The 24,040-nt window shown below is 25.2% G+C and overlaps 4 protein-coding genes across 4 annotated transcripts; 2 read left to right on the forward strand and 2 right to left on the reverse strand.

Annotated features, from left to right (window-relative positions):
* Window positions 1-1,702: 1,702 nt before the first annotated feature.
* VNE69_10172 (uncharacterized protein) lies at window positions 1,703-2,232 on the forward strand (the record flags this gene model as incomplete). The annotated part of the gene is made up of 2 exons (XM_065474895.1): window positions 1,703-1,792; window positions 2,119-2,232. The coding sequence occupies 2 exons, from the start codon at window positions 1,703-1,705 to the stop codon at window positions 2,230-2,232; spliced, it is 204 nt and encodes a 67-aa protein (XP_065330967.1).
* A 4,677-nt stretch (window positions 2,233-6,909) lies between these two features.
* Window positions 6,910-7,515, reverse strand: VNE69_10173 (uncharacterized protein; the record flags this gene model as incomplete). The annotated part of the gene is made up of 1 exon (XM_065474896.1): window positions 6,910-7,515. The coding sequence occupies one exon, from the start codon at window positions 7,513-7,515 to the stop codon at window positions 6,910-6,912; it is 606 nt and encodes a 201-aa protein (XP_065330968.1).
* A 3,317-nt stretch (window positions 7,516-10,832) lies between these two features.
* On the forward strand, window positions 10,833-11,567 carry VNE69_10174 (uncharacterized protein; the record flags this gene model as incomplete). Its single annotated transcript, XM_065474897.1, has 1 exon — window positions 10,833-11,567. The coding sequence occupies one exon, from the start codon at window positions 10,833-10,835 to the stop codon at window positions 11,565-11,567; it is 735 nt and encodes a 244-aa protein (XP_065330969.1).
* Window positions 11,568-20,959: 9,392 nt separating this feature from the next.
* On the reverse strand, window positions 20,960-22,104 carry VNE69_10175 (putative SP-containing protein; the record flags this gene model as incomplete). The annotated part of the gene is made up of 2 exons (XM_065474898.1): window positions 20,960-21,703; window positions 21,742-22,104. 2 exons carry the CDS (start codon window positions 22,102-22,104, stop codon window positions 20,960-20,962), a joined length of 1,107 nt encoding a protein of 368 aa, XP_065330970.1.
* Window positions 22,105-24,040: the final 1,936 nt, after the last annotated feature.

The following is a 24,040-nucleotide window of genomic DNA, read 5'->3' on the forward strand; positions in this document are numbered from 1 at the left end:
ATAATTTCATTTTTATAGTTGGCTGCTACCTTTGGCATTAGGTAAAAAATTAAATGTAAAACAAAGCCCGAAAGGTCAAAGTTTGAGCATTATTTTAAAAAGCTGTGTAAACTGATCTATTGTATAGCATCATACAAAGAAATAATTTTAGGAATCTAACAGTATGGTCATTTCACAGATATTTTGTACCATACATATTTTCGTAAGCAGAGACGTATTTTGTTTTATCATCAGGTAGTTACAATAAAAGAGATTCTCAAAAATTTTGCAGGTTTTCCAACTGTTCACTAATATTCCACAAGTTGCCAAATAAATTGATACTTTCATTGCTAGCATATTGGGGACTATTTAGCTCATATGAGGCATCAGCATTATTGGCCATTAGTTTAATATAAATTTCTTGTGTTTTACTTGCACGGCAAGCAATCAATAGTTTTTCGGCCGAAAAATGTTTTAATTGCTATTTTTTAATTATAAAAAATTAAAATGGATTATGTTATAATATTTTCGTCTTGACACGTCTTATTTACATCTAAAGGTCATAAAAACTTCAAATTTTTTTTAATAATAGTAACTTGATTCTCTTAGTTTGATATTTTTTTATAATAAGGTAAATCTGCCTGTCAAATTGCCATTATAAAAGACGAAGCAGATTATATATTTTGCAATCATTGACAGATTATGAGAAAAAAAAAGAAATCGAGTTCACACGTATGAATGTAACATCAAATATTACAATCTAATTTCAAATATATCTTCGCGGCATAAATTTGCTCTTAATGCAACTATAAATTCTGGGAACATTTTTGTGACCTTCATAATAGCTCGATTTACATGTTACAATCATATAAAATCAAACAAAAACTATAAAAACACAGCTAAAAACTAGCATTTACGTCAAATGAGATAAATTTTTTTTGTAAACTACAAAAAAATATAAAACAATTTATTTATAACCACAGATAATTTATTAAAACACAATTCATTAAAAAATTTTAGTATATTTTATCTTAGGATCACTTTGTTATAATATTTATGAAATAAAAATTTTTAAGCCCCAAAATGAGAGTAATATTTCATTTTCTTTAAATACTACCATTGTTAATTATAAAAATAAAACAAGTAATATTTTACAACTCTTATAAAAGAAATGCTTCGATATAAAAATTTAGATGTGATACATTGATAAGTTTTAATGCACTTGATGAGGTTTATTAGATGATATTATAAATTATGCTGTTTTGGTCTTGAAAACGATAACAAAAAACCCACTGTTACTGGCTGTGTTACACACGCCAAAAAACAGACTGAAACTTAATGCCGAAACAAAAGATAATGATCTGAAACTAAAACTATTCAAGAAATCTAAATTAGAATAAAAATGCAAAATAAATAGGCTCTCATTCTAATAAAAAGCCTCCTATAATGACCAGATCTCCTTTTGTCAACACCTACTATTTACTAATATCTAAGAACAAACAATTTAATGGAAAGTTTTTTTAAAGGAAGAAACTATTGTAAAAAGGAGTACTTAGCAATTAATTTAGGAAAATTTGGTGCAAAAGATCATAATTATAAATTTTAGGAGCCTCGAAATTTTAAGGAATTAAATTTTATTTTTTTTTATGGCAAGCATAGCAGAACATAGTTAAGTTTCATCTTGGCTATGCCCTAAAGACAAGTTTTATAGTAAAGTTGCCTTATGGAAACTACGAAAGACATCACTAACGGAGAGATATATTTTTTAGATAAAGACATTGATCACTATCCAGAAACCATAGTAAGTTGTGTAGTGGCTATTTATCTTTTTATGTTCATGTTTCAATATAGAATTTTACCAAAAAAATGAGATTTTGTAAAAAAACAAAAAAACTGATAGGTGAAACTAAGTGTATTGTTAAAGAAAATGATCTTGATAAAATAATTCTAACAATAAAACCAATTTTAATGGTCTTGTTAGTGCTTGTAATGTTACCTTTGTTGAAAAAAAGAATTAAATACTTTTCAGATAATATCATGATCATGAATCTAAAGAAACTCGTATAAAATTTTATCTATGTGGTTTACGATTATTTGAATCTAATTAAGATATGATCTATTCTATTGACGGATCTTAAGATTTCAGACAATACGAAATATGACAAGACATTTGGTAATATTGAAACTGAAGAATATATAAATATTGAAAGATTTTTTGATATAACTAAAAAACAAATTTTACTAAAAATATGAGTAATATAGATTCAAATTCGGCTTTTAATGTTATTTCTGTTGCATATAATGAGAAGAGCATTAATTAAGAATCACCTGAGCATGATACGACAGTTGTTGATAAATCTACTCAAACCCTACCGTTACATACGAAAATATTGCTCAAAATGATACCCATAGCAAAAAATTATAAACAATTTATTTAAAAAAGCCAATTCTAATGATGTGTCTTTCTTTAAGCACTACTAGAATTTGTTGTTATTTGCTTTATTGTATTGTTAAAACTTACTGTAGTATGTTTTTTGGTATTGTTTTTTTAAAACTATATCCTCAGAAAATAACTCGACTGAACAAAAAAGTATACTGAATATCATATTATAAAATAAAATAAGATTCAATTTATAGTATTTTTGTTGTAAATAAAATATAAACAAATATTTATAATAACTTATATCTTCTTTGCTAAGTAATATTTATAGACAACTGAAACCATTTTACTTATTTATATATTGTTTGTGCTTTTTAGAGACGATTTTACTCAATGGATAACATTCATTGGATTCTACGTATATCTAAGACGATAATTTTAATGTGTTTATAATGATATACAATAAATATCAAGTGAGAATACAAACGGAAAAGGGAAAAAAATGTCTTTTTTACAATTTAAATATATTTGCAATACCAAAAATATAATTTATCTAATAATTTGTTCGACAAAAACTATTATATTTATGAACGTGAAAAATAAACGAATTAATAGTATTTGCATCTATATTGGGTTTTGTATTTTTATATTTTTTCTTTAAAATTAGATAGCAGCAATATAAAGTTTGTGTATCTAAAATCTGTAGTTAAAAAATATTTCAATTATAACATTATTATAAAAAATTTTGTTGTTATAATCTGTTTTAATTTTGACTAAATTTTTAATTCAACAAATTATATCTACAATCGCGCTTAGATTCGAAACAATAAATCATTAAACATTTACTCATTAGATATTCATTTAGAAAAAGTCTATGGCGCACTTTTAACCCGCATTTTGGCTTATAAGCCCCGTGCGATGCGTAATTGATTTTCAAAACATAAATCAGTTATTATTTTACTTTTCTCAATTTTATCAACGTATTTTAGCTCAAAAATTCAAAACACTTTTATTTTACATTATTTTCTTCTGTATAATAGATATAGATTTTGTATCCAAAAAAACAATTTTATATAATAACATATCTAATTTATAAAAAACACATTTAAAAGATCTAAAGCTGTAATTTTAAGCGTGTAATATCGTATAAATCATACATATTGGTTTTATAAAAGATTTTTTAAAAAGCATGAGGAAACTATAAGACAAATTTTATTTCAAAATATCAATCTAATATTAAAATGGAATTCATAAAATAGTTGTCTTGCATTTATACCATTTAAAACTTTACTGAAAATAACGAATTCATTTTTTTTTTAAATCTCTGTTAATTCATTTTCGATTACATTTTGAATTATAAATTAAGCCAATCCCTTTTCCTAAAATTTAATCAAAGGATAATAATATATGTTTGATATTCTTTACAAAGATCCATAAACCAAGGTGAAATACTTAATGACATATTGCACTAACCCAAATTATAAATAAGTAGCTAAATTTTGATATTATGATTATACTTTCATGATATTAAATGTTTCAATTCTCTCATATTCATTAAATGCTCTAAATATTATAGTTTAATGTCCAAAGGTATAATAAACTGGGTAATGTTTAATAATATTATTGTAGGTAATTTTTATTGTTTATATAATCGATATAATTTTGCTCTTAGATATTGGTGTATCTTTGTAATAAAAATCGTTATATGACTTGATATTGTTAATAAGAACACAAGAATAATTACAATAATTGTTTTTTTCAAATGCGAATATATTTATTAAAAAAAATTGTTTTTCTAACATAATAATAAAATCTAAAAGTATTATTGTGTTTAGATAGTAAAATTACATATAAAAATAATTTAAAAGCTAAAAACCGAATTATTCGCACAATAAAATATATTCATATATTTTTCCGGAATTTTGACATTTTTAGTCATTGAATTATAAAAAATACCTTTAACACTCAAACATACATTATTTATGTTATTTCTATATTTTTAAATTTCAAAGGATCATTTTATGTATACGCTATGTATATTAATTGGTTTTTTTCGGCTATTTTTCAAAAACAAGGCTGGAATAATTTACTGCATAATATATTGATAAAGGGAGGCAGAAAATATGCTCAAAATCCATAAATTCAATTTTGTTCATCGTGTATATGAGAGCAAATAAAGTGTAAATTTTATATTATAATTTTATAATATGTATTCTCCAACGCTACAACTCTCTACAGATTTGTATAATTTTCCTATTGTTGATATTTATCATGTAAAAAATTTAATCAATAAGTTACTAAAGTTATTCAAAACTTTTTTTTTAGTTGCTTATAAACAAATTTATGATTATAAGCTTTAGTAATGTTTTTAAGAGCATTTAATTATTTTTAATTTTTGATTTGCAATAATCACTTAATATCATTCATTTATTATGATCTTTTTTATATGGAATTTTGCAAGCATGTTATTTACAGTTAATTAATAAAATATGTAATGTACAACAATAACATAATAAAATAGAATACTATGATTAACAAATTTTTTTAGTCTTAAATTTTACGCTATAACAATATGTTTCTAGAAGTGTTGAATTAACCATTAACACAAGAACAAATCATATAAAAAATGTAATATATTACAACAATTTAGATAAATTTCTTCTAGTGTCATTTATATAATAAGTTCAAATAAAATTCCATCCTTAATTTTTCGATCAAGTCATTCCTGCAATTATATTTCATAAAGATAAAAAAACCGCTTTTCCAAATCGTATATTATGTTTTAGATCTATTACTATTATTTTAACTGAAAAATTATGCAAGACACATTTCTTATTATTGAATTTATTGTGCTTTTACAAAGTATTAATATTTAAAGTAAAAATTTTTTAAAAACATGAGTTTAGATTAAAATTCCTGTTATTAAACTATATAACACTCAATATTATATATATACTCTTATCTTGTGACGTGAAAATTCAAAATGCAAAAACAATTATACATAAACAAATATATCAACTATATAGCTTTGATCGCAGTATGGTTCATAGATCATTTTTACGTACAAACAAATTTCTAATATAGCTTTTTTATGTAATATACTCGTATATATATATGCAACGATTAACAATTCTATAATTTTTAAAGGCTAAGATCGTTCTTTTTTGTAAAGATTTCTTTTATTAAAAAAAATTTATTTTTTGTCATATTTATATATGTTTCTGATGTTTAAAATATTAGATAAATTATACAATTGGCAGTATAGTTTATTTTAGAATTTTGGCCGAAACTTTACATTTATTCTAATGATAGTTGGATATTAATATGGTCTTTACTAAATAATCTTAATATATTACTTAGTTGTTCAAACTGCAACGACTAATAGATTCATTTTTACTATTATTTTGTACTAAGATATATTATTAATCTTACTTGTTTTTTAAATTCTAAATGAATAAATCTAGACCAATTTTTTAAGCATCTTGTATAATTATATATTGTTCTATTTAGTTGGTAACATGTTTTTAAAGATAACTTTGGGCATAAAAATCTTGCTTTTAAAGGTGTTTAGAAATTGTCTACATATTTTTGTAAAACTCAATTATTATTAATATTTATCTATATAAAAAGTTAAAATATGAAAGTTTTTTATTTAATATTTATACTGTAGAAGCACATTTTCACATGAAACCTAAATGAGTAGTGCATAATTAATTATTTAATTAACAGGATGTCATATATTAAGGGAAGTAATTAACATTAGAAGCTCGAAAGATAATATTACCTATATAGCTAAAAACTAGTTAAAATAAATAACACCCGAAAACAAAAAGTCATTTATTTATCAATTGTTTTCTTTTGTATCTTCTATTTTAATGATAATTCATCAACTTGTTTGTACACGGAACAAAACAAGTCGAATATTTTCGATAACAATATATATACAGAAAAATCGAATGAAGACCTAAGAAATATGTACACGAACATTCAAACAATATATTTTCGCTTGATTTAAAACTTCTTATTTCAAAAACAAGAATTATAACAAAACATCCCCCTAATAATTATAAATAGATACTCAAAGAATTTTAATGAAGTGTAAAATGCAACAATTAAAACATAAACTACGTGAATTTATCTGATTTTTTTTCCGAGACGAATTTATAACTAAAATGTTCTAAATTGTACGTGCTTGTTGATTTCACGTTAACAAGAAATTGGTATAAATTTAGAATTGTTGTTAGTGATCATATCACAAAATAACACTAAAATTACGGAAGAGTAAAAAAATCTGTGAAAATACGGAACAGGAAAAAGTATTTTGTTTGTTTGTGCGAGAATACAAACGAATTCAAGTTTATGGATTGATTTTTGTTAAAAAACTTTTTTTTTGTATTCTTACTTATTTTGATTGCAATGGTAACAAATTTTAGACGAATTATGGTAAATTTACAAAAACAATCGGTTTACTAGTTATAGATTTTTATGTCTAATTATTTTAATGTTTTATTAATTTTTTTGTCTTGTAATTTTTATAGTAAATAATTATTTTATTTTTTGGTATTATCTGATATTTGATAATTGAGTTTAAAAACGTCTGATTCACTTTTAAGTTTTAAATTATCAATAAATACATATAAATCCGAAGCTTTTATGCTCAAACTTTTCTCACAATATAAATCTAGTTTACTATAAACAATGTTTTTCTTAAACTGAAATAATTTAGTAGACGCCCAAGAAATAGTACTTTTTTTTTCGTTATAAAAAATAATTTCAAAGAAAAAATTTCTATATTCAATCAAACTAAAGCTACACTTATAAAAAAATTCACTCTTCAAAAAATTAATTCGAATTTCATCATCAGTAATTAAGTGTGAGATACTTTTTATTCTTTCATGTTCATTTTTATCAACCTGCTTTAAAGATAATCCATCATTTAAAACCGAATCAATAATATTTTTAAGATCATTTTGAGCGTAAATTTTATTATACAGCAGACCAGCACCTTTAGATAGAAAAATTTTACAGTTATATGGAAAATTAGAGTCATCATAAACACCAATGTAGGCGTCACAATAATAATTTTGCTTGATATTTATAAACAATGTCAATTCGCAATAGGCACAGAAAAAGTTCAAAACTATTCTTCTTAACATTGGGGTCAAAAAATAATAAATTATAAAATGATGCGTAATTAAAAACAAGTTTTGATATAAAAATATAAAACGATCAAAAATTAATATTTCTTATAATAAAAATTAATACTTAAAAGCTCAATTTTTCTTTTTATAATTAATGTTTTTGTCAATTTAAGTAAAAAAATTAAAATTCCATTGACATAAACACATCCACAAAACTATTTTACAAAATATAAATCTCAGCAGCTATTTAAACAACATAGGTCTCGTTTTATAAAAATAATTTATTATAACATATTAAGTAATTTATTATTATTCGTGAATTATGGATTTTCAAAAATTAATTCGAATATAATATCTCAAACAAACTTCCAAATGTTAATATCATAAATACACAATTAAAATTATGTATCTCTTAAAACATTAGGTTTTTTATTTTTAAAATAATTTCTTGATATATTCATTCAATCTATATAATATTTTATGGATGGTTTTATTGAGTATAATCTCTATGAAAATATTCTCATACTTATAAAAATGTATTTTTGATGTTTTCTGTCTGAAATGATATAATTGCACAAAAAAATCCAATTTATATGTAAACAAACACTTTTGATTATATTAACATAAAAAAAATAAGAAATTTACAAAATTATATGTCGAATATTAAAGAATAAACCTGCAAATGTTTGAGCTATTTTAAAATAAAAATACTTAAAACAAATAATTCAAATTCAAAAATAGTATTAATTTGAGGTTTAAGATTAAAAATTTATATATATTTTATAAATAAAACTAAAATCAGGTCGAAAAATAGACTTTTATGTTTTTAGATAAGAGTTTAAATGTTTATTATCGTATATGAACATATTTCTGCATATAAAATTATTACAAATACAAAATTTTTGTGGATTACCTTGAAAAAACTATAAAAATACTAATTTGTGATTGTAATTAAAAATTATATGATATAAATAATATATTACATTCAGGGGTTTTCATAATCGAATATATATATTCGTTCTGTTTTATTTTAAAAGTGATTTAATATCGAAATTTTATCAAAAACAATTTATGAAAATAACATTCTATAAATTTTATAGATATGTACATTTTAATACTATTTTTAAAGTTAAATTTAAATCAATAACATATTTTCATGATAAGCTTCACATTACATTAAATTAAAAAAGATTTTGGTTTGATTAATCATAAAAAACTAATTATTCGAAGTTTTAGCAAAGTGCATTTATGCATAAATCAAACAAAAAAATTTAAATGCGTCTAAGTTCAAAAAAAGAACACATATAGATGTGGGTTCTACAATTTTTAATTTTTTTAAAACTTAACATTTTCCTTATGTGCATGTTTTACAAATTTAAATTTCATGTAATCTAAAATATTTGTTTAAATTTAAAGTATAATCTTATTGAAATCTAAGTTTTTACATTACATTAGTTAAGTGTTTTTATTAATATTTAGTTTTTAAAAGTTACTTTTACTACGATATATTTGTTTAGATTCGTAATTTATAACTGCACTATATTATTTTCTTTACTACATCATAAGTAATGAAATCAAAAAATAGCATAATTAGTCATAAAATAAAGTTTCACTGTCTTTATCATTTGTTATATTTATGATTTCTATACATAAAATATTTGCAAACGTCTAAGAAGTTTATAAAAACATCCCAACATTATCTTCAGGAAAAGATTATAACAGCAGAATACAATATATAATAGTCACAAGAAGAAGTATTTTAGTAAGAATGTAATTTTTCGCAAAAATTTTTTTTTCAGAAGGTTGAAACAAAACTTTAGTTTTATTTGCATAAAAACTATGCAGCACAAGTAAAGGTTCATATCATTGTACACATAATCCTAATTTGAAATTATAATAAAAGCAATATTACAAAATTTTAAATAACATTGTACAGAAACATGCACCTATGAAAAACTTAGGCAATTAAATAAGCATATAAGCAAAAATGTACAGTACACTTTGACATGAAAAAAAAACTATCACAATAAAAAAACCAATACAAATAAAGACTTTGAATCGTTACACTTGTATGACATATGTTTACTGTTTAGTTGAGATAGTATCGTACAATCCCGTTATTTATCTCACCTTTTATAAAAAATTTAGTCATTATAAAATAATATACTTTGGTCACATATATAATTTTTTTATGAGCATGAAGAGTATATACATTATAATTCCTTTAAAAATGCCATTTTTTTATGAAATATCATTTATTTTTATAACTGATCAAAATGCAAACGTCATACAAACATGATCAAACATTAAGACAAATGAGAGGTTACAGATACAATAGATATCAAGATGTATAACCAAAATTTAATTATGTTATAAAAATTTTAAACATTTTCAACTGTTATTTTTTCAAAATGACATGTTTTAAGTTATTGTATTTTGTTTTATGCAATTCTAATTAAAAATATGGTAAGTTGTATTTAAATATATATAGAACCTTATTATAAAGTGCATATAAAGTTGGGCAATTTAAAAATACGTTTTATATCCTCAATTAATTACTTTATATTAATTTGTTATGTATATCATAATACACTAAGCCAAGGGGTTATAATTTATCATTGAACTCTTGCCATACAAGTGAATTTTTTTATTATTTATTGCGTCAATACTTTTTTTTTGTGTTTTATAGTTTAAAATGATCAATTTTTTTAAAATTAATAACACATTAAAAAAGCAAATTTCTTTTTTTTCAAATTCATAAAATTATCATGATTTTCATTAAATACAAAACATGAGAATATTAACGTTTAATTATTTTTTATATAAACACATATTTTTTTTGTTATAACTCAAACACTCGTGTTATATTATAATATTGTTTAATACAGGTTTGATAGATGTTAAAATTTTAAAGAATTTTAATATTTTGTTTTAAGATGAGATTTATTAAGCTGTAAAAATCTATTGTATAATAACACCTTGTATAAAAATATTGAAATTGTATTAATATATGTATGACAATTTTCTATACTTTTTATGTTTTATTATTAAGATTCAATTTTGCCAGGACCTGTTTTCATTAATTCATCATATAAATCATATTTATGTATTTTCAATTTTCAGATTACACGAAAAGATTTTGTTTTCAATTTAATTTTTTCAAGGAATAACACCACGTAAGCATTTGAATGTATACTTATGACGTATATGTTTTCAAGAAATATTGTTATAAAGCAAATTGTCATTTAATTATATAACAAATTTTTAAAATGTAAAAAGTTAAATAATAATAAAACTTTTTAACATAATTTTTTGTTTTATTTAGGCCCTAAATGTTGTTTGTTATTATGATATTTTCAGTAAATACTTCAAGAATGGATTTTCATCAGTTATATAAAAGATCTCTAGAGGCGACGAACATGCCATTTAACAATAGTGAATTGATGTATATCAAGGATAATTTTGATCAAAATTATATGACAACACCCTTTAATGCTACTTACAATTCTGAGACTATTAATTATTTTAAATCATTTTATAATAATGCATTTGAACGAGAGATCAGAAACTGTCCAGAACACTTCGAGTTTAAACCAAAAAAAATTCTTTATAATGAAATTAATTGGGAAAAAATAACGAAAGCTTCAGATGTGGTATTTGATGCTTTGATGTCTCATGAAGATGTGATAAACATTATATCTATAATTGAAGACACAAATGAACGTATTAATGACTTGAGATATTATTTTAAAGTATTTACAACTAAATTCTTGCTTAAACAACCGACGAAAAGAAGATTAAGAGAAATTGGTCATCTTTTCGAAATATTAGCGTATCATAGTTATGATTTGATATTTGACTTGAGTTTTTTTACTTCATTTAAAAACCCAAAAGAAATTGAAAAACTTAAAAATCTTGTTTACGAGTATATTGATATCAGAATAAATTCATCATGCGATTGGTATATCACACAGTTGTATTCTGAACAAATGTATTCTAACGATAAAAAAAACAAAACTACCGAATATCAGAATGAGGATGAACAATATTTATATAAAGTATATTAACTGATAATTTTTTTTTGTTTGCTTAGCATTTTATAAAATTTAATGCCATTTATATAATTTGACGCATTAACATTACAAAATGCTTTTGCTAATTGTAATAATAACATTTTGTATATAGATTTCTTTCTTGTAGGTAAATAAGAAATATAATTTTCATTATTTATCTTGAATTTACAAAATACAAGATGTAAAATTAGTCCTATAGTCTTTACTTAGCTTTCTGGACTTATTCGTACATGCAAATTTAATCGATGTAAAAATTACCAAGAGTTTTAATACTTTTATATTCCACTAATTTAGCATGATTATATTTGATTAATAAGCTTAAACTATAATTTTATTGATAACGAAAGTAAACGAATTATACCTATATATAATTTTTAAGTAGGTATAGTTTTTTTTTGTGATAATTTGAATTTATGAAAAAACATACACAAGAGCATATTTTATTATTAACGGTAATGTTTTTTTTGTTTCAAAATTTAATAAATTAGAATTTTCTACATTTTACCCTTAAGAATGTCAGCGACACGCAATCAATTATTATTTATGACGTCAAATTAATAGTTATATAGTCAAAAAAAAATTTATAAGTTTATCCATTTTAAATAAAACTTAAATTATTTTTAACCTTTGAAAAAAAATTATGAAATATACGTTTTTTTGTAGTATTAAGTATGGCGTAACAGTTAATTAATAGGAAAATATATGCTGTTCAGTAAAGTAGAACTTCCATAAATGCAAAAACAATATTTTTCAACATATATTGATTTATTGAAGAAGAGTTTTATTTGTATCAATAAATCTTTCATATGTCATTTTAGCTTGTAAGTTATACCAAAGCCATTGGTAATAAAAATATTGTGTCAATATTTATAATATATCTCAAACTGTAACATTTCCGTAAAAATTTTCTTTAAAGTTCTTTTTTAACGGCATCATTATAAATAATTTAAAATTATATTGAATTTTAGATGTTCCCGCACATTGATAAGCCTTAAAATTTTAAATTTTTTTTTAGGGTTCGATCGCCGACTTTAACACATAAATAAAATTTAAAGATTTTACAAAGATGTATAAATATATCATATGAGATGAACATATATAAAATTTTATATTTGTGCTGTGATGAAATTTGTATTAAGTACATGTACTAACATGAAATCTACATGTAAAGATCTAGTGTTGAAAATAATGTTTGGATTTGTGTGTAGAAATACCCAATTGTATATAATAGATGCAACTAGCTTAATATAATGAAATTTACGGAAGGTTCATATTTAAGTTTGAAGTACAGTTATAGCTGTAAATTTATTCATAAAAATTCATATACATGAGAATCGAATAAAAACAATTTTGAGGTAAAATAGTACAGAAAAATATACGTCGATTGTTTACACAAACATGAATTAAGCATCTGTTTCTAATACCGTTCTGATTGTGATTTCTAACCCAGGATTGACATTTATAGTATTTACAATTCTTTTAATCTTAAATATGATAATATCCTGATGAAAACTGTAATTATGCTTTATGTTCAATTCTATAATAATTTTTTGAGTATTGCTAAATTTTGTTTAACTAAGTAGTTTGTCATTAATCTTGAGTTTGCACATTTTATAAAATCTCATTCATTAATTTAAAAGATATCCTTTATATTAAGTAATCTTTAGATATTTGTATAGATTTTTACTCGAAAATATTTTAAGTTTTAACCTGAACCATATTTAAGAAATATTTTACAACTTTAGTTGCGAAATATTTTTTTTTGCATACACTATAATATTGCAATACCAAAGATCTATACAAATTCTCTATAGGAAGTTAATACATAAAAATTAAGATACCCGATATAATATCCATGTTTCATTAACACAAAAAAACATTGTGCAAAATGAAATTCCACGTCTTTATATATTTATGTTAGTATTAAGTTTATAAAAATGAGGGTAAAGATAGAGCGGGAGAAAAACCAACAAAAATACAAAACAACCCTCTGAAAAAATGGGGACAAAACAGAGACAGGAGACAAAGAACGGGGTCAGAACACACTAGTGTGTCGACTCAATCCACTTCTGGGATCTTGCAGCAGTACTTGTGAGTACCGAAGCGAGTGAAGAAGAATGGCCTCGAAGAGTATTTCTAGCATCATAAATAGATTTGGTAGAATGCCAAGAGGAAGAGAAATAAAGCTACGAGTTCTTCTGTGAAAAAATTTGGGTCTGACTTAATTTCACTAGAATTCAAGGGCAAAGCAAGAAAACGCTCACTATTAATAATGGTAGACAAATGACGGCTCGGGAATTCTATGTGAATTCTACTGAAAGAAGAAAAGCCGAAACTGGCTTCGAAACCAAGCTTTTCCTAAAAGCACAAAAATTATTCCTGGAGAAACTTAGTTATATCTAGAACACATGTGTGGACCAGATAAAAAGAACGAAGAGATTTCCCCCTCAAGGTCGATCTGTTAAAACTTGATGCAACAGTAAGGCGGTAGATAACCACGTTAAATTCCATCCCCCATACATGACAGAGATTGCAAGGATACTGAAATCTGCACAGATCTACTATCATGAAATGGCGAGTATGAAGCCAAACACTCGTCTTGGAAAGAAAGTATCATGAAAAAAAATTACTGAGACTGAAGACAAGGTAGTGCTTACCAAAAAGGCCAGGGCTTTTGATAAACTCTCAAATGAGAAAAAGCTTGACGAAAAAAGATAATGCGTTAACTCAAGATGCTTGCATGTTTACACCGAGGTACTTCTGAAGCATTGTTATGCTCAACGAGAGGAAAGCCATATACTTAAGGAGCTAGATGTCGCAGATCGACGCTTAGAGCATAGGCGTTAAAATCACCATTTTGAGCTATATAGAAACAAATCCTAAAGAAACTCAAGTGTGCCAATGAAACTACTCAGAATGTAAGCGAAGAAGATATTACTTCATTCTGGTCTACCAGTGCAATACGAAAAAGCAATCCGAAGAAGCCAATAGTTTCTTTGATATCTTCTTTAAATATCTCTGATAGCCAAGATCAGATCACTTCGCAAATTGCAAGAAGTTGTGGATATTATAAAATATTTACCAAATTGGAAGGCTGCATGCTGTGTTGGAATCTTCAATTTCTTTATTAAGAAGTGTGAAGCTTTACACCCATACCTTTACAAGATTTTTAAGGAAGTATTCCTGGATGATAAAGAGCCCGAAGCTTAGTTCTACAAGGAAATTTTTTATTTAATGCCCATAGATACCCCACTAGCGTAACGACTTCAGGCCTATTACCTGTGTGTCGACCCTCTACAAGCTTACAACGAAATGCACTACGAAAGTAATGCAGCTAATTGTAGAAAGTATAGTATAACTAGCAGAGAACCAACTTCCGACAGTTAGACAAGTCCAAGGAGCAAAAGAACAAGCTATGATTAATATAGCAGTCAATAAGGAGCATGTAAACAAGCTGAAGACCATTTTGATAGATGTAAAGAAAGCCTACGACTCCTTAGACCATTCTTATCTATTAACGTGCATTAGCAAGTTAAATCCTTCGCAATAGATAAGTAAATTCTTAGAAGTCACTGTTAAAAGGTGGCACATTGAGATAAAATCAGGATCGGAAACGATACTGAATAAGAAGATTGAAAGGGGCATACTACAGGGTGATTCCTTGTCGCCGCTTTTGTTTGTACTATGTACGGACCCGTTGAGAAGGAAACTGAATTCAACTTACCTAAAAGTAGGAATACAGACTCACGAAAGTGTTTATGTAACAAACCATCTTCTATTTATTGATGATTTTAAGCTCCTCGCTGAGACGATGTCGTTTTAAAACTGATGAATGAGGAAACTAAAAAGTTTTTCTCTGCTGTAGGTTCAGAAATGAACAGAAGTAAGTCTGCAACTAACTGTAATGATTGTAGTGAAGATGCAGTAGTACTAGAAAAGCAACAAGGATACAAATACCTTGGAATAACAGAGGATGCCTCTAGTGCTGTAAAAGAGAGATTTTGAAAAAGTAAGAAATGATGTCCTGCAGAGAGTTGAAAAACTGTGCAAGACTCAGTTCAATGTTAAGAATATGATTCAAGTTAGAAAAAAGCATGCAATATCAGCAATAATATATCATGTAGTATTAAAATTAGGCCCAATGGATTTTAAAAGTCTCGATTTGAGTATCCGACAGGTACTTATCAAGTACCAGGTCCATCTACAGCCAGCCTGCAAGGAAAGACTATACTTACCTAGTTCCAAAATTAATAGAGGCTATAAAGTATCGAAGATGAAACGAAAGTATGCTTTTGAATATTTATAAAACATTAGATGGGTCTGGAAATAGCTCACAAAGACGGGCAGCGATACTTAAAGTATAGGTAGAGAGCAAATACACTTGTTTAATATTAACGAGTATCTAAGGTTTAGCTGGCTTTTTAGGAGAGATAATTCAGAATATGCTAATAGAATCCCCAAAAGAAGCGCTTTATCACAAAATTGACATAATGACAAACCATGGAAAGTTGTTTAAAGATAGGGACAATGATTTAGTAAGCATTGGGAACTCTTATACCTGAATGGTTAGAGGAAACAATCAGACTAGACCCAAAGCAATTTACTGCTTCCTACAGGATAGAAATATCTTCTGTGGACAAGAGGGACAATGTCCCCATTGTGGATCTCATAGGAAGACCGTGGATCATTTAGCTACCAAGTGTGATCGAATGTTGGGTTTTGATTATATGAAAAGACACAACGAAGTAGTTAGATGCATTAATCTCATACTATGTTTAAATATGGGTTTAAGAAGACAAAAAAAATACGTGGAAACTCAGTACAAGAGATCATGGAAAATGATCTTGAAAAAATTAGAGTGAATACGAGAATATCCACTAGTATTAAGGAATTCATAATAAGCCTGATATTCTTTTGTTTGGCGAAAAAAAGTTTGAAATTTCAATGGTTGAAGTTAGTAGAGCCACTCAAGATACACTTATTATAGTTCATAACGAAAAACTAAGAAAATATGGCCTTCTTGCAAATTAATGGGACTATACATTTATCCAAAACAAGAATAGTTCCTATTGAATGACATGAGATGTATAAGTGTTTAAATATCGCAAAATGTACATCAAGGAGCTGGAAAACCAATCCTACCTTGAAGATATATCTAGTTGTTGTAAAGAAGACTTTAGAGTTTGTCTCTTTGGAACGACGACGAGGATACGATCAGGAGGATGCAGGAGAAGAAGAAGTGGCTAGAGCTTAAGCGCACTAGCGAATATGGTGATCGTTAAAGAGGTGGTGTCGGAAAAGAGAAATGAAGCTGAAAAAGTGAAGTTGGAAAACATTTCTAATTCCACAGAAACAAAAGTCTGTGAAGAGGTAATCCCATGAGCGATACCGGTGAAAGCCGGTCTATGAATATCTAATCTTAATGATAAATTAACTCTTTAAATTTAATTCACAAAATTAACGTACCATCTTCAAACAATTTTGTTCTTAAATCATTTAAAACATAATATAGATCTAATATAGGTATTACCCCATTTCAAAGAATATTACGTGAAGTATTAAACATATATTTTAAATAAACCCGCCATATTGACCTTAATTTTACAAGGTATTATTTTCAAAAAAATCTCAATTTAGAGAATTCAGATTTTCTAAATATATAAAAAATTTGCTTTCTGATGTTTCATTCTATATTTTTATTCCTTTTTAAAAAAAAGTAAAAACATGAAATGTCACAGTTAGTGGTGGAACCAGTTAGTAGGGGGAACCCTAAAAAAATTTTAAAAAAAGACCGTCATGGGAATCGAACTTGGGACTTCTCGAAGGAATATAATCACAATGAACGACTTTTTTGAGACGGTTCAAAATTCGTCCTAATTATATTATGGGGTATATTTCGAGTAATTTTATATAAATTTGGAGGGAAAAGAAATAAAAAAATAAAATAAACAACTTTTTTAAAAAATTTATTCGTTATCAAGCAATCTTAGATCTCTAGTGTAAATTTCTTTAGTAATAAGCAATGGATCAGCTTCATTAGATAATTTTACTTTATTAAAATGAAGTATATTCATTACAATATATACATCGACATCCAAATGTTCGTATAGAGGAAGCCTTCTAGTACTTTGATTATTGTCTAAATATGGTCTTATAAGAACCCTATCTCCCAATTTACATTCATAGAAGTCATTTTTCCACATACTTCTTTCAATCATTCTATTAGCAGCATTTTCAGTATTAAACCGTGCAGATTCGTGGTAAATTTCATTTAAAAAAAAATTTGCATTGTTTAAAGAATATTGTTCTTCGTAATTTACGACGTTATTTTCTTCAAAAACAAATTCTTCTCCTCGTTCTTCTTCCTCGTTTTCAACTTCGTTATTATTTGCAACCGAATCTATTATATCAGTGATTCTAGATCCTTGCATTATGTCTTTAATGGGCTTACCAAACATCAAACTAAATGTAGTTTGTTTAGTTGTTGAATGCCTTAAGTTGTTATATGCCCAGTTAACTTCTTGGCGTACTATGGTCCATTGCCCTAAGATATTCTTCGACCTCAGAGTAGATGCAATCATCCATTTAATTGTTTGATTGCATCGTTCTAACTGTCCTTGTATCCAAGGACATCTAGCTCTTCCTCTTACATGTCTTATTTCATACTTTACACATAAATTCACGATATATTGATTAACAAATTCTATACCGTTGTCGGTATGAAGTATAAAACAAGATCCAAACGTATTGAATAGTGTTTCAAAGGCATCCCGCACACTAATGCCAGTTTTGTCACGCAATGGAATCGTCCAACAGAACTTGGTAAATGAATTCACTACTTTAAGTAACCATTTATATCCATCATTGAGTTCGTGATACAATCGAAGATCAATCAAATCAGCAATATACCTTTCTCTAGGATATTTTGAAATGATTGGTCTAATAACTGGTCTAGTTATTAGATTTCTTCTTGCTTGACAAATATCACAACTTTTCAAAACTCTCAGTACTTCGTTTTGAGTAACGTCGTATACTTTTGATTGTAACAATGGATACAATCTGTAACGCTTTGATGTCCATTGGAAACATGAATCAGTTTGATGAAATCCGATTTCAAACACTGCTCATTGGGTGTAAAGAATCTCAATGATCTATATTGATCTACTTTAAACCTCACAGTTAGTTCAAAATTTCCATTGTTGTTTTCTTCAAACAACATGAAACGTTCAGCTTTTCTTTTAAAATTTTTACGATCAACTTTGTCCAACAACGTTGGTGGCAGCTGATCATATAATAAAAAATTGTAAACTTCTTGTCTTTTATCATTGTTCATTTTTATTCTCATAACCCCACAAAACAAAAAATTATTTACTATAAATTGAAGGATAATTTTACTGTAATTTCTTAATAATATTTTTTTTCCTTTCTAAGTAAATTTTGTTCACCTTCGAGAGGTCCTGGGTTCGATCCCCCCAGAGCTCGTTTTTAAGGTTCCCTCTACTAACTGCGACATGAAATAATAAATTTTAGCCGGTATCATAATTTTCAGCTCTAATTTTCAACTTCTAATTGTTAAGAGTCTAAAAAAAGATTTTGATTTATATTGCAACAAGAACAAAGCTATAATATATTTTTTTTGTTATTTCAGGGTTATATATATTACACAAAAAGCTATAAACTACATTAAAAAATTATTTAAAATAAATGTATTAATTCACATGACATAATTTATAGTATCTAACACTATATAAAACATTTCATCTCTCAATTACACATTAGTAATATGATAATCGACGTTTTGATAAAAAATTATAAAAGATTCTATATCACAATCTAAGTGGATTTTTTATTTAAAATAAAATTTTGTTGCGATGATTTATTTTTATTCAATTAGCATAATCAATATTAAAATTCATCTAAAATTACTTTAATTTTGATTTTATAGTACAATTTGTAATCTTAATTAAACCCGTACAGCCCAATAATATTAATATAAGGCTAAATTTGTTGATAGACACATATAAGTTTAATAGTATTCTTATTGGACATACCAATAAGCGAGTATCTAAATGTTTGAGTTGATCCGATAAATAGTATAGTCATAAACTTCCAAAATATTATAATTAATTCTTTATACATTAACTCAATTGGCGGACATTTATTCAATTTGCTAAAAATAGTTTGAGTTTTATGTTTTTCGTATATGTGATTAGTGTTTGTAAATACTAACATCAAATTTATTGTTGGAATTTCTTATTTTTAATATCATTTATACAAATAAAAAGTATTTCCTTTATTCTCTGTCCATTCTCTCACGGGGGTATAAATTTAAACAGCACGCTTTTTAATTTAACTTATTGTTTTATTATATCATTCACAGTTTTAAATGCTATATTAGAATTTTAAAGTCATGTTTATTTTTTTTTTGTATAACCGATCCAAAATGTAATCTAAATTGTGATAAATTTTTTAGACCTATCCTAACAAAATTTTATGTACTAACAACCATCTTAAATGCAAAAAATAGATTGTTTTTATTTAACTTTTAAACCTTTTGTTTATCTCTAAAAAAAACTTTCCATCTTGAAATTTTTATATAGATTCAAGTTTTGCACCAATTTTAACTTCTACTGCTTTTGCATTTTTAGCTTCAAAAATCAAAATTTAAAAGTAGAATCACTTAGGACAGTGCATATAAAAATTATGCTATAATAATAGATTATTTCTATAGTAATTAATACAAAATTCTAACCATTTTCATGAAAAAAAAATGCATTTACAACAATAACATAAAATGTTCTAAATTTTCTACATTAGTCTATAACACCGCAGGATAACATATAATATATACAAAAAATATGAAACAAACATATAGATAAAGAAACATCGGCATTAAATTTGGTTTTCATGAATTAATTTAATACTTTAGTCAATTTATGAAGGAGTAAATATGATATTGCAAACCAAATTATACATCTGGATAAAAGGGATTTAATACATTTAGCTTTTCATACTTGGTTCGAAATGTTTTAGATATCTACGTCTTTTACTTTATTTTTATTAGAACGTACAAAGTACAGTCAAAATTTTTGAGATTATAACGCCAGTAGAAATAATATTTTATTACAGTATCTTATAAAATTACATCATCTTCAACGTTATGTTGGATATTGACTATATTTTATCATAGCTTTAGGGTTGAAGAAGCATTTAATTTACTACGTATACAAAATTAAGACTACAACCAAAAAACAAATTTATTTAGCAATTCACATGATTAAGTATATAAATATCTTCTTTCAATTCATATTAGAATAATTATTTTAAAATTTATTTTAAGAAAAAATATAGTAATTAAATATACAACAAATAATGATTCCTTCTTTCTAATACAAAAATGGATTAGATCCCAACTGATGAGTCGCAAATAATGAAGTAAGACCTACAAAAAACAATGTTCCTGGATTATAATTAAACGTTCGCCCTACGTTACTGACTTTGTCATATATTTTCGATATATTATCCTGACTTCTGATATTATCATATTCTTGATTTTCTATGCTCATGTTTTCTTTTTTTACTGCATCCCCCTTTTTTAATGTTGTAATTTGCTTTTCTTGATTGTATATAGATTTATTTACTTTTCTATTAGTATATTCATATTCTTGCATATTTTTTACATTGTCATTGATGTTTATAAGCTCTTTAATCTTAATTTCTGCAATATTATTTTCGTGGACGTCGCTTTTAAAATCTTGGTTTTTCGAACTCGTTTTCTTTTGAATTTTATTTTTATTGTTTTCTTCATTAATTTTTTTGCCTCCTTCGGTAGAAATATTCTTCTCTTTTATTTTAACCTGCTTATTATCTTGATTATGTTCTCTTGATAATTCTATTGTATTGTAATTGGATGTTTCCCCCACTATACTAAAATTAGTTGCGTTAAGATCACTAATTTCGTATAAATCATCAATAAATGGTTGTAGTTTATCTTTTTTAAAAACTTGAGAAATAAAAATATACGTTGAATCTACTTTTACTTCAATATATCTATTAATAATATTTCTAAATTTAAAAAGATCTAATTTTTCATATTGGAATTTATACATAGTAGAGTTTGAAATAATAATCTCGTTTGTATGGCAATTTCTTTAATAAAATAATATACTGATAAATCTTTGCCCCCTTGAGGTTTTGTTGGTTTAATATCCCAGTTCTCAGAACTTAAAAATTCATAATATAAATAATATACAAAGTCTTTTTTTTGAATTTCATATTCAGCCCCATTGAGCGCTCTTGGCCAAGCAAGTTGCCTCTTCATAGGAAATTTCATATTATTCAAAATCGATTCGAAGATTAATCTTGAGTATTCTAAGCACAAGATGTTGTTTATAATTATATTGTTTATGGGATTATATGGTTCCCGGAATATATCTTTACATTCATCAAAGTCTCTCTTTATTTCTTTAGATGTATTAATGGCTATTAATAATTGAATATTTCCCATAATTGTTAACAGAATAAAATACATATGTGGGTATAGCGAAACTTTTATAAAAATATCAAAAATTTTACTAATGTTCAAAAAAACATATTCATATCGGTTTTTATATTCAAATAATAAGAATTTACTTAAGTGATTTAATAATTATAGGTATGTTACTCATTAATTTTTTATATTGATCATATGGAAATAAACATTTGATCGAAGATTACAAATTAATTTCAATAACACTTTTTTTTCATAGGATTGTTCACATTTCTCTAATGGTATTTATGGCAAATTAAATATAATTTTTAGATAATTTAAAATATATTGTAGAACAATATTTTTTACATGTTTTCTGCATATATTGCATTCTGTTTAAGCAAATATTTTTGATTTAATTTAAAATAGTAACTAGATGTGATTTACTAGATTTCAGCCATCAAAATAGAAATATAGTAATTCCTCACAAAAAAAGCAGTATGAATATTTATGAACAAATATGTAGTAGTATTAACAGAGATAACAGTGATCATAAAGTTACATAGAATATATATTTGTGATTTTTAATGCCTGAAGAATACACCGATTTTGTATGCATTGACTAACAAAATTATATTATGTATCATTATGTCCGAGAGTATATTGTTTAATATTATTTTTTCTTATTTTAAATAGACACAAAAATTTAGTTTTTAGCAATTTTTTCTCAAACTCATTTCATATTGTTTTTATAAGTAAAAAAATTGAATTAAGTTTTTCTTAATTTACAAAGATGTAGCTTGAATTTATTTTTTATATGTAAAGGATTAATCCATCCAAAATCTGGGTATTGTTATATTGCGTTTCACATAACATTTTTTTCAAATCAAGTGATAGAATGTAATCCAAAGACATATTTTATCTAGAAAGTATCTCAAGTTGAACTAGATATATTCTTTAATTGCGTTAAGTTTGCAGTGCTGATTAAAAATAGCTTATGTGATTTTTTGAATAGTGTATTTTAATATTTACGTATAAAACATAAGACATTAGTTAAGTATGTTATATTATATAGTATTCTAATCAGACAATCTGGAAAGAATATGCCTTGCTTAATAGTAGAAACAAAGACATTAAGATAATAAAACTTGCATTTTAAAATAATTTAATCAACCATAAAAGTTGGTATTTATTATATAGTTTATTATATGTAAATATACAAAATTAAATATCTAAAACCAAGTTAAATTATATATTACTATGTACAACTTATAGATTTGAATAAGAACAACATATTAGAGGCTTTAATTTCGTTTAAAACGTTGTTATATTTTGATATATATTAGAGTATTATTAATTTATTTAATATAAAAAAAATTTAAAAACTGTATTTGTGCAAATTCTATAAAAACAAAGAAATAGAAGATTAAATGATTATTTTAGGTATTTTTGTATTTAATAAAAACAATAATAATAATCTAATATTTTTGCATCAACTAAAAAAAATTTAGTTTGGTCAATACACGACAAAAAAGAATTTAAAAATTTATTTAGTGCTTTACTTATAAAAACTTTGGATGTAAACAAAACAAGATAAACAAAGGGTTATAAACATTCTAACTTAAATCTTGACTGTTTAAGCCTAACTCAGTTTTAAATGTGTTTTTCATGAATATTTTGGTTTTTACATAACTGTTAGTATTTAATGGTTGTTATAAAATTAGATATAGGACATTACAATAAGTTTTTAGAAGAAGCAATACATTACGGATACAATTTTTTATACTATGGTTAAATTACTGTATTTAGATTTTTTGTAAGGTTTCCTAAATATTTTTTAATTAAAATATGGTTTTAAAAAACATGTTAAACGTGCTAATAAGCATAAAGTTAGTTTTAACCATTTTAGTTAGATTGTAACGACTATATTTAGGTTGGCTCATATATGGTTCTTTAGATATTTAAATTATTAGCTTGAGTGTGGTCTTACATGTAATAC

The sequence above is a fragment of the Vairimorpha necatrix genome, chromosome 10, assembly GCF_036630325.1.
Source record: "Vairimorpha necatrix chromosome 10, complete sequence".
Lineage (NCBI taxonomy): Eukaryota > Fungi > Microsporidia > Nosematidae > Vairimorpha > Vairimorpha necatrix.